This window comes from Salvia miltiorrhiza, chromosome 7 (assembly GCF_028751815.1).
Source record: "Salvia miltiorrhiza cultivar Shanhuang (shh) chromosome 7, IMPLAD_Smil_shh, whole genome shotgun sequence".
NCBI classification, from domain to species: domain Eukaryota; kingdom Viridiplantae; phylum Streptophyta; class Magnoliopsida; order Lamiales; family Lamiaceae; genus Salvia; species Salvia miltiorrhiza.
The window spans coordinates 20934755-20949999 of NC_080393.1; the positions used below are offsets into that span (position 1 = coordinate 20934755).

The 15245-nt window shown below is 37.9% G+C and overlaps 2 protein-coding genes across 4 annotated transcripts; one reads left to right on the top strand and one right to left on the bottom strand.

Annotated features, from left to right (window-relative positions):
* Positions 1 to 445: 445 nt before the first annotated feature.
* LOC130993355 (RNA-binding protein 1-like) lies at positions 446 to 12241 on the bottom strand. 3 transcript variants are annotated; one of them, XR_009091643.1, is made up of 10 exons: positions 11898 to 12181; positions 10736 to 10857; positions 10397 to 10625; positions 10262 to 10323; positions 10088 to 10169; positions 3553 to 3842; positions 2431 to 3512; positions 2029 to 2359; positions 1846 to 1916; positions 446 to 1731 (listed from the first exon to the last, which is right to left on the bottom strand). XR_009091643.1 is itself a non-coding variant. In XM_057918211.1 (7 exons), exons 1-6 carry the CDS (start codon positions 11986 to 11988, stop codon positions 8371 to 8373), a joined length of 690 nt encoding a protein of 229 aa, XP_057774194.1. In that variant the 5' UTR covers positions 11989 to 12241; the 3' UTR covers positions 7712 to 8239; positions 8355 to 8370. The 3 variants fall into 3 exon arrangements, 1 of the variants encoding a protein (XP_057774194.1); XR_009091642.1 differs by having other exon boundaries at positions 2029 to 2356; positions 2431 to 3842; positions 11898 to 12199; XM_057918211.1 differs by lacking the exons at positions 446 to 1731; positions 1846 to 1916; positions 2029 to 2359; positions 2431 to 3512; positions 3553 to 3842 and adding exons at positions 7712 to 8239; positions 8355 to 8474 and having other exon boundaries at positions 11898 to 12241.
* LOC130993353 (U-box domain-containing protein 43-like) lies at positions 762 to 4242 on the top strand. The gene is made up of 4 exons (XM_057918210.1): positions 762 to 1943; positions 2038 to 2341; positions 2416 to 2900; positions 3057 to 4242. The coding sequence occupies exons 1-4, from the start codon at positions 762 to 764 to the stop codon at positions 4038 to 4040; spliced, it is 2955 nt and encodes a 984-aa protein (XP_057774193.1). The 3' UTR covers positions 4041 to 4242.
* Positions 12242 to 15245: the final 3004 nt, after the last annotated feature.

Here is a 15245-nt window from a genome sequence, read left to right on the forward strand (position 1 = left end):
GATTGGATATTGAAAATTATGGTGCAAATATAATATACAATGCCTTTATAATTTGAAGAAATTTTTAATTGAAATTGTACGAAACGGCATCGTTTATGCCTAACAAAAAAGACATATTCTTTACTAATCCCCGTAAGCTCCATTTCAACCTTCTGGCGACCGAAAAAAAATTAGATGGATGGAATTATAAAATTAAAAAGATGGTGATTTAATTCGCCACACTTCAAAAATCATATTATAATTACAAATTTAAAATAGTTCGTGATTTTATTTGCCAAAACCCACCCCTTAATTAATTGAGCAGATGACTATTGTTTGATTAGTGAAGGGCTTGCAAAGACCCAATGAGGGGTGGACCGTGGGCATGTGTAAATTGTACATAAAGTCGATAATAATATGCTCAAACATACGTATGAAAAGAAAGATATCATCGGAGATTTGCGAAGACATGAAAAATCGTCACCATTGACTCAAACGTTGACTCCCATACTTGAGAATTCAGATGTCAATACTACTGATCACAGAGCTTCTTCAAAACATAAATTTCCAAAAACAAAGAAAAAACACACTTTTCTCCAAAACCGCGTACGCAAATTTCAGCCATACAGAAATTCCAATTGCCACCATCGACTCTGATCCAAGAGAGGTACAAATTTTTGCAACAATTTCTTGGTCTCTTTCTATTTTGCTGTTGTTGATTTTTCAGTGACAGCCATAATTCAATCCTCTAGAGGTTTGATGCTCAGAAAGTGAATAGTGGTATGGAAAACCACAGGTCTCTCGTCGACACAGCTGAATCCATGCTTCAAGCAGTAGCCTTGGCAAGACAAGCCTTGGTGCACAAGGAGAATTTCAAGAAATTCTCAGCTTCACTCGAGAAAACGGCCATCTTCCTGCAAGAGCTCTCCAAATTCAAAGTGAAGAACTCCGAGAGCGTGAACCGGGCTCTCGAGGGCCTTCAATCGGAAGTCGAAGCAGCTAAGCAACTGGCTGCAGAGTGCAGCAATGGCAACAAGATTTACCTCCTCTTGAGCGGCAAGAAGATTGTGGAGAAGATGGAGAGCACGAGCAAGAGCATGAGTAGGGCTATGGCGCTCTTCCCGTTGGCATCCTTGGATGTCTCGCCCCAGACGAATCAATGGCTTCTGAATCTGTGCAAGAATATGGAAGAAGCTCAGTATCACCTCTCTCCCATGGAGGAGGAGATACTGCACAAGATTGAAACCGGTGTACAAGACAGGACTACTGACCGATCTTTTGCAAGCAATCTGCTCCTTCTCATTGCTGAATCTTTGGGGATTCCATCTCAAGAGAATGATCTGAAGGAGGAGTTTGAGAATTTCAAGAATGATATACAGTCAAGAAACGAGGCGCTTCGAATGGAGCAGATCATTCTACTGCTCGAAAATGCAGATGTGGTTACTACTCCAAAGGAGAAGGAGATGAAGTACTTCACCAAACGTAACTCACTGGGGAGACAGCTGCTGGAGCCTCTCCAATCATTTTACTGTCCCATCACTGCGGATATCATGAGGGATCCAGTAGAGACATCATCGGGTTATACGTTTGAGAGAGAGGCCATCGAGAAGTGGTTAGCTTTGGGGAATGGCTTGTGTCCCTTGACTAAGACCCCCTTGACCAAACTGTCTGTACGCCCCAATAGAACTCTCCGACAGTCCATTGAGGAGTGGAAGAACAGGAACATCATGATCACTATTGCTTCCATGAAACCTGAGATACAGTCGAGGGATGAAGAACAAGTGCTTCCTTCTTTGAAGAAACTTAGTGAATTATGTGAGAAAAGTGAGCTGCATCGGGAATGGGTGGTTATGGAGGATTACATACCGATAGTTACAGCTCTTCTTCATGCTAAAAACAGTGAGATCAGATTGCATGCTTTAGCCATTCTGTGTTCCCTTGCAAAGGATAGTGATGATAACAAGGTAAGATTTCATTCAACTCATGTTTATGTCAAAGCTACATTGATTTTACTGATAAATGACAAATGCTCACAGCATTGGAACTTACTTGTGTCAGGAGGCCATTGCTAATGTTAAAGACAGCATCACGTACGTTGTTTACTCGCTTGCACGTAAAGTTGAAGAAAGCATGTTGGCACTGCAGTTGATCTTGGAACTTTCGAGAATTGTGAATGTAAGGAATCTCATTGGAGACGCGCAGGGCGGCATACTTCTTCTCGTCACTTTAGCAAACAGTGATGATGCTCAAGCTTCAAAATACGCCCAAGAGCTTCTCGACACTCTTGCTTTTCTTGATCAGAACGTCGTGCGGATGGCAAGGGCGAAATTCTTTGGGCCTCTGTTGCAGCGTCTTTTTGAAGGTACAGTCGTGCTACCTGCTACAAAAAGTGGAAGATAATCACTACATTTATAATAAATTTTGATGCACATGCAGGATCTGTGGCCATACAAGTAATCATGGCAGATACATTAGCCGATCTTGAGCTGACTGATCACGACAAGCAGTGTCTTTCTAGAGGTGGAGCACTAAAGGCTCTTCTTCAGATGCTTGAGCTTGACGATATAGAGGTTAAATCAGCAGCCGTTAGAGCTCTAGAGAACCTATCAGGTGTGGCACCGAATGGCCTGCAACTGATCAAGCAAGGAGCCAAAACCCCGCTGTTTGAACTGCTCTTTTGCCACGCGGCATCCAAACTGCGCCTACATGTGGCAAAGACAATCATGCATTTGGCAATGTCCACAGCATCCATGGAAGCTTCTGAGGATCAGATTCGACTTATGGAAACTGAAGAAGATATTTTCAAGCTATTCTCTCTCGTTTCATATACCGGGCCTGAAATGCAGGAAACACTTCTCCTCACCTTCCATGCCCTGTGCAGATCGCCTTCTGGTTTGGACGTCAGGAGGGAGTTGAGACAGGTAGACTTCCAGTTTTGAAAACTACTGTTTCTTCAGCAAATTCATCTTTCAAATCAACATAGTCTGTTTTCCCTTTTTCCACATGAAATATTAGAAGCCAATGTGTGATGCTGAATTGCTGATAGCATATCTTCGTTTCATATTGTTATTCAACAGATCTCTGCTGTAAAAATACTGGTCCATTTATGCGAGCTTGACGACCTTGCTGTGAGGGCAAATGCTGTGAAACTGCTCTGTTATCTGACAGAAGATGGCGATCATCAGACTTTCGAGGAACATGTGAACAGGAGGTGCATCACAACACTGATCAGAATCATCAAGACTTCTGATAGTGAAGATGAGAAAGCTGCTGCCATGGGCATAATCTCTCGCCTCCCGCACAATTCTCAGATGTCTCAGGACCTTTCACAGTGTGGTGCACTTGAAGTCATCTTCGACTGTCTCAAAAACGAAAAAGAGGTGGTCGAAAATGCTGCTGAAGCCCTTTGCCGTTTTACAGCCACCTCAAATCTTGAACAGCAGAAGAGAGTGGCTGAAGCAGGCATCATTCCTGTTCTAGTGAAACTGCTAGCCTCTGGAGCCCCTCCTACGAAAAGAAACGCAGCCATTTCACTAAAGCAGCTATCAGAAAGTTCTAGCAAACTGACCATACCAGTGAAAACCAATAGTCTCCTCAGCTGCTGCTTTGCACCTTCTGAAGGTATCTGTGCTGTCCACTTGGGCATTTGCAGCACCGAGACATCATTCTGCCTTCTGGAGGCAGGTGCTGTGAGGCCACTCGTGATGCTACTCGGGGAACAAGATGCCTCGGCTTGTGAAGCTTCGTTGGATGCAATCTTGACTTTGATTGAAGGTGTGCAACTGCAAAATGGCTGCAAGGTGCTCGAGGAAGCTGGCGCAATAGTTCCAATCATCAAGCTGCTAACTTCATCTTGCAGCAGTCTGCAGGAGAAAACATTAGGAGCGTTACAACGGATATTTAGACTCGTGGATTTCAAGACGAAATACGGTAAATCAGCGCAAATGTCCCTAGTGGATATCACTCAGAGAGGAAGCAGTACTACAAAATCTTTGGCTGCCAAAATACTTGCTCAGCTCAACGTATTGAATGAGCAATCTTCTTTTTTCGATGGCACATGAAACGCAGAGCAGAAGAGGATCATTCTTTCAAGTAAACAGTGAGTTAAGACCGGCTATTGACAAAACAGCCAACAAGCCATGTGTTTGTAAATAAATTGTTGTGTTCTGATCATGATTTGCCACGATGAAGCACCTTTCTTTTTGGCTTGTATCATGTTATCTACTAGTACAAATTAGATTAAAATCTTCATTTACTTCTTCATATTCATATGCTTCTTTTCGGGTACCCTTGTTTTAATTTCTCAGACAGCCTACTTCACCACAAATTACAGTCCAAATTCAATTTTGCGGCAGGAGAAAGACGCTAAATGAGACAGATACATCTGTTGGTTGACAGTTGTAGTAATCTGGGATTTGACGAAAGAACAATCAATGTAAAATATCAAAGTATTTCTGGAAAAGTTAGAAAAATATCAATGCGAGTACAAATGTACAATGAATCAAGTTGGTAAAATTATACGGCAATATTCAGTTATCTTTTTCCCTTTTCTTCGGCCTCTATCAAATTCTTAAGCAATATACAGTTTGTGTGGGATTTGCACTGTTGCTAGACCTTGTTGAGAATTCAATCGTATCTAATTATATCATTGTCTCTAAAAGCCACCTCGAGTTGATTACTAGTATAATACATGGAGAGAAATTTTGAAAAACGAGTGATTTACAAAGTCAAATGAATATCTGTAATTTATTCAAACATTCATATACAATGATGTATCATTATATTTCCATTGCACTGCAAACCAGTTTGAATACCCCGAGGTTTGTTATTCATTTTTTCATTTTCATATGGATAATCCACCCACGACTTGCCACAAATTCACCAGATTACTTACAGTTCCAAAATTACCATACCCAAAAGCCATTATCAGATTGATTGATATAATAAGAAAATAAAGAATCACTACCAACATTTAATCCTACATAAATCACTAAGAAAATACACAATTACTACCAACATCTAGAGAGTGTTTGCCTTAGCTTATTTTAAAGAATTTATAATCTCCAACATCTTATAATAAGATATAATATCTCAAGAATTTACAAATTTTCAAAGTGTTTGGATAGTTAAGTTTATAAGCCAGAGAGAGAATTTGTAATTAACATAAAGAAAATTAAAGAGAAATGAAATTGAAAGAATATATGATTAAAATAACAAATCACAATACAATTATTTTTGTAAAATGATTGTTGCTTATAAGATTATAAAAAAAATAAATTGATATTAAGTAACTTATTTTTTGAAGAGCTTAGAGCAACTATAATGGAGAGCCCCCTTGAGGGCTCTATAGAGGTGGGCCACATCATAAAGTCACTCCCTCCACAATGGGAGACTCTACAAGGGTTTCTATATATTTTAATTAAATTTAAATTAACAAATTACAATAATTAAAATAGAAAAAAATTACAATAATTAAAATTACATTACAATATATTTTTAAAAATTACAAATTGAATCCATGACATTTTACGATCTCCTCACAATCGCCTTATAAAAGACTAATTGAGTCAGCCCCATTTGCGAAGTATTGAGGCTAATAATTTGGGCATCAGCTTGTTCGTGCTTCGTTTATAGTAATCGTGGAGCTTGTCGACGACTTCTTTCATTATATTGACGTACTTTCCTTTGTCTGAGACTGCCGACTACGACTCAATCTTTTTATCTTTCCCTTTGTCGCGCTTTGTTGCCTTTTGGCTTATAAGCCTAGTCGTGACGCTCAAATCGAAGGATGTCATCATGTACTCCCTCAGAGGTATTTTTCGCGCGCTTCGTCAAATAGACGTCGTCGGCGATGGAGGCGAATCGTTGAGATTTGCAGAGAATATGCCACGCCATGCCTCGAAGTATTTGAAAGGAGCCCGGTGTTGGTTAGATATATTTCTTAGGCTTGTTAGGTGATTTGGTCATCACTAATGCCGCTCCCCATGTAGCTCGGCATTTCTAGTAATTGGCCTCCCAAACTTTCTCGTCTTTTTGCACACGTCAGAAGTGAAACTTGATTTGTTTGTTGTCGCGTGCCGGGGTGCCAGAAAGACAACCTTCATTGAAGCGCCTTGTGATTTCTCCCCAATACACGAGTGCCTTTTGATCAGCACCTTTAATAGCATTGTGGGTCGCCTCGACCCATAGTGAGCAAATTAGCTCAGTCACCCACAACGCGAGCCGGCACGTGACTTCGTTGTTTTCAGGAGCACAGAAATCTCAGCGACTTTGTCATCTTGAACCAATTGAGTTTTGTTCAAGTTCATAGCCTCAAGACCTTGAGGGATGAAAGCATTAGATGCTTGAGAAAATGACGAAAGCTAAGAAGAGAAGAAGTTGGGGTCGATGGTGAATTTGGTTGGTGAACCAATTGTTGAAATCACGTTCCATTATTTTTAGGAGAAAGAACAAGAACGAAACTTAATTGAAAGAAGAAGAAGAAGAAGCAACAGCGAATAAGTTTAGATTTAGTTATGGTGTGAAAAATGAATGAAAATAAGAGATAAATACATGAGATAATAGGTTAAAAACAATAGAGGAAAAAATCGTTGGTTTGCAAGGCTATTTAACAAAAAAAAATATCGAACCGTCAAAATTTCAAAAAAAAAAAATTGCGACTGCTATTTAACAAATTTTTTTAAAAAAAAAACGAACAAACGGTCAAAAATTCATTATTAGTTTTTTTGGAGACGGGGGTTTATAGCCAAAAACTACACGAACTATGGAAAAAGTTGCAATTTTCACTTGAACTTTCAATCAAACAAAAAAAATACATGAATTTATATTTTTATTGCAATTTTCATCTAAGTTTGACTTTTAACGAAATTAGAGCTTAATTGACAGTCGAAATTAAGTCAAATATTAATTTTTGTCATCTTAGACCTTCGAGCTTCTAAATACTACCAATTAAGCTCTAATTTCGCCGAAAGTCAAACTCAGGTGAAAATTACAACAAAAATATAAATTTATGTATTTTTTTGGTTTGATTGAAACTTGAAAGTTCATGTAAAAATTACAACTTTTTCCAAAGTTAGTGAGTTTTTTAGCCATAACCCCTTTAGTTTTTACTGGTGCACCTTACATTTCGCCAACGAGCCGGGCTCTCTCCGCCGAGGGCCGGCTCGAGCCTCTCGGTCGAGCTATGCTGCAGGTGCTCTTATAAGTTATTCGAGCTTATGTTACCAAACACTTCTCAAGAGCCTATAAACTCAGCCAAACACGCCATTAATCCTACAGAAATCATTAAGAAACTCACGTTCTCTACTATTCTGTCGCTCAAAGAATCATTATTCACGAAAACTAAATCTCAGAATACTAAATACCTGAAATTTTCGTATACACTACAGGAAGTGGCAATGAGACGCATTAGCGACAATGATAACACTAAGCAATATCGTACTATAATTTAAAAAGAAGAAACAAGATATCCCTATAATTTGAGGTGAGCACCTAGCAGCTGCAGCTCATCTCTCCCAAAAACATTGCATTACACATCTACACGCAGCTTTTTCATATGATAAAGGAACCTCGGGAACACAAATGCCACTATCAATTACTACCTTAACCATTTTGAAGTTTTTCCTCGTTGCCATTTTAGTAAAAGAACAACAATTTTCACTACTCAGATGAGAGGATGAAAAGTTAAGGTCTATGAAAACCAAAAGCTCATACAAAAAAATATCCTTCAATCTAATCAAAAGTATAATAGGATGTTAATAAATAAACAGGTTCTTACAATAGTTAGATCTTGAACACAATAAATACACACAGATATTCAAATAAGAAAATTCTGAAAACTTTTTCTACTGTTCTAACTACACGGACAGGATGGGAAGTAAGAGCTACAATGGTTTGAAAGCAAGGTTCGGGCCTTAAAGATGATGATTTTACACCGACGAACACTATTACACCTTCGCTTAGGAGGTAGCCTCCAAAATTAGTAGCAATTGGTAAAACGTGGTTAAATATAGCAACATAGTACACTAATAAATAAGGGAGACATGAAACCAAAGTAAAAGGGAAATGCTAAGACAAAGAGCCTTAAACGCAAAATGTCCCGATTGGCGCAAACCCCCCGAGTCCTAAACGAAGCATCTGTATATCTCTCACAAAACTTCAACTGGCGCAAACCCCGGGTCCTAAGCGAAGCATCTGCATATCTCTCACGTAACTCCAACGCAGCGATAGACACAGTGTAAAACTCGTCACTCAACCGGTCCTACACAGAAGCGTTGTTTCATGTTTAGAGCGTTTAATTGATCATTAACGACTTTCAGAAAAACCCGACGTCCACTAACAATAAATGGTCAAGCGCGGATGAATAGTATTTTCACCTGTCCAACCTCAATCTCAACGTTTCCCACGATGCCCACCCCCAGACCTTGCACCAGGATAGCGAGCAAATTGGAGCCTTAAGTGTGCTGATTCACGATCATGCTCATCAAAATTGTAACCTGCAAGATTTAGCTCGATGTTTTATGGTGTCAACCAGCGTCGCTTCGAATTACAACGAAACCAGGGACGTCAGTTCACAAGTAGTTCACGGATTCGTATATCGCTTAATTATCACAGCTTACTTCTCGAATATGCCCGTTAAAACTATTAGTGCAGTCGAATCCAGGAATTTAACAATGGAATAACATCTTGTTCAAAAGGTACAGTGTGAATTCACTCTGAGACCTCGAGATAGGATCAAATCTGCATTACTCTATAATTCAAATGCAAATATAGAAAACCAATGTACCACTTCATTTAGTAGATAAACCACGTTGATTTCCCTCTCATTATCCAAGTAAAAATATGTTAGTACTTCAATAATCAATAATTTTGTGATATTTGTGGCGACATAGAAACTTGATATAAGGTTCATATGAAGTACATCAAAAGTTAAAGGTTAAAGCAAGAGTATTCTTCAGTTTATAGATTACAATAGGTTTTCATTTATTAATCATAATGCAACTATGACAGCCAAGCCCCATTAATTCATTGACGACTGAAACATTTCTTTGCTAAAGAAAAACATGGATAAATTGACAACGTTGATATTTGAAGATAAAAAAGCTATATTATTTGATTAGGTCTTTATATCGGGTAATAGCCACATTAAAACCACCAACATGCGTCAGTAAGTCCACCAAAGCAAGATCATTTGCAGAATGACTTCCAAACAATCGTAATACATTTTTCAAAGAATTCCAGCCATCTACTTTTCTGCTTAATTTTAAGAAGAAAAAAAACCCAGAATATCGTTCATCTGCATCTTAAATCCACATAACAAACTTGCAGAGGCGGGCTAAATGCCTAGGTACATTATCGGGGCCATGCAGAAGCCTGGCTGCTTTGTAGAGGCTACGCAATGAGTACATCAAATCAAGATTATTCTAGCCATCTCAGTATTATAATTTCCAAAATATAAAATCCTCAAACCATGACAACTCAGAGGTGCTGTGGAATTCAACATTTGCCTTTTGCCAGACTAGGGCTTATAAGAGCACATTCCAAAAAAAATAAAAAATAAAAAAAAATCCACAACTACAATGCGTCAATCTTCATGCAGAAGGAGCAGTTGGCTGTTAAACCACAAGTTCTCAACTGTATTCATGATGATTTCCAACACAGTCTCTTTTTAATTGGGGAAAATCCACAGGTCACTTTTTACGGAACGTCTCAAGGGAGGAGTAAGAAGTTGTGCGGATGTAGTTCCAGGTAATTATGAAGTTCTATGGTCAGACTACTTCAATACAATTAATTATTGAGTCAATAAAGAGGTCATTATGCAAAGTTGTTTAAGGTAAAACCAATATCCCTGATTCCCCGGGTTCCCATCAAATTCCATTCCCTTGAAGCTAAAAGAACCCTGGTTGTGTAACGTAGAATGGTCAAAGCCCATAACCTCCATAGCACAAAAAGTCAAAACCAGGCTCCCTCTCTTAAAGATTCATCCTCCCCAGGACTAAAAAGATAATTCCAAGCTAATATATGAAGGAAGGGAAGGTGATGACATGACTAAGATGCATCTAATCCAACAACAATAGTATTATCTAGGGAACTCATTAGTCAATCTTACCTTGTAAAGCATCCATTGCCGTGGCTGCATGAGCTGGACTCTGAAAATCAACAAAGCAAAGCACCAGGGGATCACCACCAGACTGCACAGATTCAATTTTAAATATCATTAGACTAGAAAAGACAACAATGGAAATAAATACAACATTCTAATATAAAATAAAGTCATTCTTACGTGTCTTGATTCTTTAGTTACAAGCCTTACTTCCTTATAGCCTACAAATGGGCGAAATATATCTGCAAACCAGAGTAAAGGAAGAAAACTACTAACGTATATAATAAGCAAACACCTATAGAATAGAAAGGATACGAGAAACTTCCCTGCGAGTGCAATTCGCAGGCAAGCCCTCCACAAACAAAGTGCTGCTAGCATCAGGAGGAAGAGGAATTTCAGGCCGTCCTCCCATAGATCGGCTTTTTGCAGCTGCTGCTGCATCTGAACCTCCCATTCCTAACACACGTGGATCGTCAACATGATGATGTCCACCGAGTCCACTGCTCATAGATCGTCCAGACTCACTGGCGTATGATGGCATTTGCTGGTGTGTTGAACAACAGTTATAATACATTCAATGCAGCCCGTGTAGCTTAACAATTTAACATGTTTGGCCGCACTAATCATAAACTAAGAAGGAAGCAAAGTGCATACCGCACTGCGAAGGTATCGATCATATGATGCATTAATGGTGTCCGTATCTCTAACAACACGCAGTCCCGCCCTGTCCTCGTCACGGGCATAGTAGCTGGACATGTCAGGTCCACTAGGCATCTCTACATAATAAAGATAAACCAAATAACAAACCAACAAATGGAAAACCTAAAGCTATTACATGGAAACCACAAATTGAATCACCAAGTCATGACAAACGTCTCAAAAGAATATAACTTATCAGCTAAGCTATTTCCTACACCTCCATACATATAGGAACAGAATTGCTACTGCTACAAATCATGCTTGTCACTTAGTTGAAATAAACTAAACTAAGAGGGTGTTTTGGTGAGCTTATAAACTCTTTAAAACAGCTTAGAACCTACTCCCTCCCTCCCATTGATAATGGCTCACTTCTCTTTTTCATCTATCCCATTGATAATGGCCTATTCTAAAAAAGGAAACCTTCTCTCACAAAAAGTTGTTGGTTCCACCACTTTCTAGCACATTTATCCTTTAATCACTCTTTTTCTTAATAACCTTGTCGAAAAGTAATGAGTCATTATCAATGGGACGGAGGGAGTATTTAGGAGCTTATAAGCTCCTTCAAAGTGTTTGACAAAATAAGCTCCTAAGAGCTTATAAGCTCCCCATAAAAATAAGTTCCTCTCCCCAACTTATTTTCTCAATATCTTATAAGCAACACTCGTTTTACAAAATAACTCAAGTATGATTTTTTATTTTCATCATATATCATTCTAATTTTACATCTCTTCAATTTTCTCTCCAACAAATATTTTCTTTCTCTAACTCTCTAGCTTATAAGCTTAATTATCTAAACAGTTTGACAACTTATATGCTCTTAAAAACTATATCTTATAAGTTCTTGAAACATCTTTTAAGCTCCAAGAGCTTATAACAAACACCTCCTAAATCAAAGATCAATTGTATACCACTTCTTCGTCAATGCATCATTCTCATACTCCAAAACCCAAATCTACAGATTCCAATAAAGCGAAAAATACAAGGTAGAGAAAGAACATACATTAACAACAAAACCAATCCCTAGCTCCGCCGTCATCCACCCAAAATAAACGGCCGATTCGCATAACGCACACAACGCATGAGTTATAAAGTACTAAAGTACTAAATAGAGACATACCATAATCAGTACGGGGTCGTTTCACCATGTGCGGGGGAAGCGCAGCCGCCTGCTGCCTACCGTCGCCGTACCTCCAATAAGCATCCGCCATATTTGTTTTCAAAATCTTTATGCAATTGGTGGAAAGTAGGGTTTTGGATTCTGAATTTCCTCTTGAACGCAACGGAGAATAATCAGCCCTTTCCTTAGTTCGCAGGGGATGCAAGTCAATATAAGTTTAAATACGCTAATGTAAGAAGTATATTAGGACAAGATGTCTAAGGTTAATTCCCTTCAATCTTAGGGCTCGCATGGTTAGGATAAACATAAATTATTCTAAAATCTAATCCTATAGATGACTCAAAAGCATACCTAATGAATCATATGATCTCATTTATTGTGTTAGATTTGATAGAATTATATTAATGTATTTGAAAGGGGTTATTGTCGGAAAATACATGTAGTTTGTCAATTTTCTGGTTTATAACATGATTTTATAATTTGACCAAAAAATACATCAATTTTCAATTTAATCGCAATTATAACATGACTTTATAGTCTGACAAGAAAATACACCAAGTTTTAATTTATTCTCAATTATAACATGACCTTGTAATTAATTTAGTATAATAATATCAAAGTTTAATACATTATATATTTTAAATTTTCTTTTCATCTCACAATATACTATATATATATACATATATATTTGATAACTATGCATCTATATGTAAATAATATATAATATTATTTACTTTTTAACATAGCTTCTATTATATATGTACCTAAATTATTTATTGGTCCTAATATTTTATAATTTCATAATTTAAATAAATAAATACTTATTATATATGTAATATATTAATAGATAATTAAAATCAAATATATATATATATATATATATATATATATATGCATTTGTGTGTATTTTTAAACCATCAATATAATATCTTGATATATATATATATATATATATATATATATTATGAAATAATTAATCATTATAAACATTAATCAATTAATTAACAATATTTTATACATAACAATCTATAAATTATAGCAAAATATATCTTATCCTACGTCGCATCGTATAATCACTCCATTCTATTTTTTCTCAATTCTCATTCATTCTTATTTATTTATACATTTATAATCAATTTTTATATTATAGCAAAATAAATCATATCCTACGTGGTATCGTATAATCACTTCATTATAATTTTCCTCAATTCTCATTCATTCTTATTTATTTATACATTTTTAATCAATTTTTACATTTAAAAATTATTAAATAATCATATAAATTTATAAATAAATTCTATACTATTAAATAATCGTATAAAACTATTAGATAAAGTCTGTACTATTAAATAATCGTATAAAACTATTAGATAAATCCAACATATCCATTTAATTATAAATCCTACATATTCATTTGATTATCAGAACCATTATATAACTACGTTAGTACATGGCATCGTATAATCACTTCATTCTAATTTTCCTCAATTCTCATTCCTTCTTATTTATTTGTACATTTCTAATCAATTTTTACATTTAAAAACTATGAAATAATCATATAAATTTGGGGTAATTGCTTGTAAATTCCTAACGTTTACACGGAATTGGTTTTTGCACCTTTTTTTATTTTTCTACTTTTAAATACCTAACCTTTCATTTTTGTCTCAAATTTGTCCGGTGACCGATTTTTACTTACACCGGCGTCGGAAAATGGCACTGTGGCAGCCGAAATTGATGAGGTGGCAGCCGAAAATTAACATGGTCGCACTTTTGTGACATATGGAAAAAAATTAAAAAGAAAAAGAAAAGGAAAATCCCCCCCCATCGTCTTTTCCCCCTTCCCCCCACCCCAAACCCTAACTCCCCCTTCCCCCACCCGGCGCCGCTCCCTGCCACCTCCACCGCCGCCACCTCCCCTTCCCCCACCCATTGCCATAACCACCACCGCCGCCCCCTCGCCTTCCCCCACCCTCCACCCTCCACCGCCACTCCCAAACAGAAGCACACAATTTGAGGGAGAAGAGTCGAGCCCCCTCTGTTTTCTTCGAATCCAAGCTCTGAAATTCGGACTTCAGCGGCGACGCGGCGCACGAAATTCAGTGTCTGAGTTTTTGAAATTATGCAATTTTATGGTGAATTCAAATTTTTGGTTTTCTAAGTTTTTAGATTTTGGATATGTTGGTGCGGGCGGCAGAGAGAGAGTTGTGCTGGTGTGGAGGGAGAGAGGCGGAGGCGGAGGTGCCTCTATTGACTGTTGCCCGTCTGTTGAGGAAGAATTTGGCCGTTGCGGTCTGGGGAGGGGGAGGGGAAGTGGCGGTGCCGAGGTGGGGGCCGGATTTGGAGATTTAGGACTTTGGTTGTAGTGTCGAAATGGGGTTTGAGGGAGAGACGATGGCGGTGGCTTCGCCGCTGCTGTCGCCGAAATTTCAGAGAGGGGAGGTCGACGAGATTTGGGGAGGGGGAGGAGAAGGCCGGCGAGGTTTGGGGAGGGGACGGCTGGAGTATGCCATGGCGGTGGAGCGAGATCCAGTGGAGCGGGTGGTCACGACCTGGGATTTTTGGTCGTCTACAAAGTCTACACCGGTGGAGTGATATCCGACCGGCGTCGAGAGGCAGGGGGCGGTGAATGGCGGCGGCGGCAGTGGGTGGGGGAAGGGGGAAGAAGGAAGAAGGGGGGAGAGGTGAATTAGGTTGGGGAAGATGATGATTTGGAATTTTTTTTAATTATTTTTTTGCCACATGTAAAAAATATATTTAGGTGTCAATTCTGGTTGCCACAGTGTCAATTCCGGCGCCGGCATGAGAAAAAACCGATCACCGGATAAATTCGAGACAAAAACGAAAGGTTATGTATTTAAAAGTAGAAAAAAATAATAAAAAAAAGGTGCAAAAACCAATTCCGTGTAAACGTTAGGAATTTACAGGCAATTACCCCTATAAATTTATAGATAAATTCTATACTATTAAATAATCGTATAAAACTATTAGATAAAATCTATACTATTAAATAATCGTATAAAACTATTAGATAAATCCAACATATTCATTTAATTATAAATCCTACATATCAATTTGATTATCGGAACCATTATATAACTCACGGCCTTCTATTTTTTCAGTCAAATTAAAACACATTAGCACTTCGATGGTCCATTCGTCTATTTTCAAACGCCTGAAATCCCTCTTAACCTCATACCAACTTTTCTTATATATATAAACTCAATGACCAACAAGAACTCATCATGCCTCACAATCCATCTTTTTTTCACCCAAAAAATTTAACTTAATAAAATGATGGCATCCAGAATAGGAATCCTTATATCCACTTAATTGAGATTGTTCCAAGTG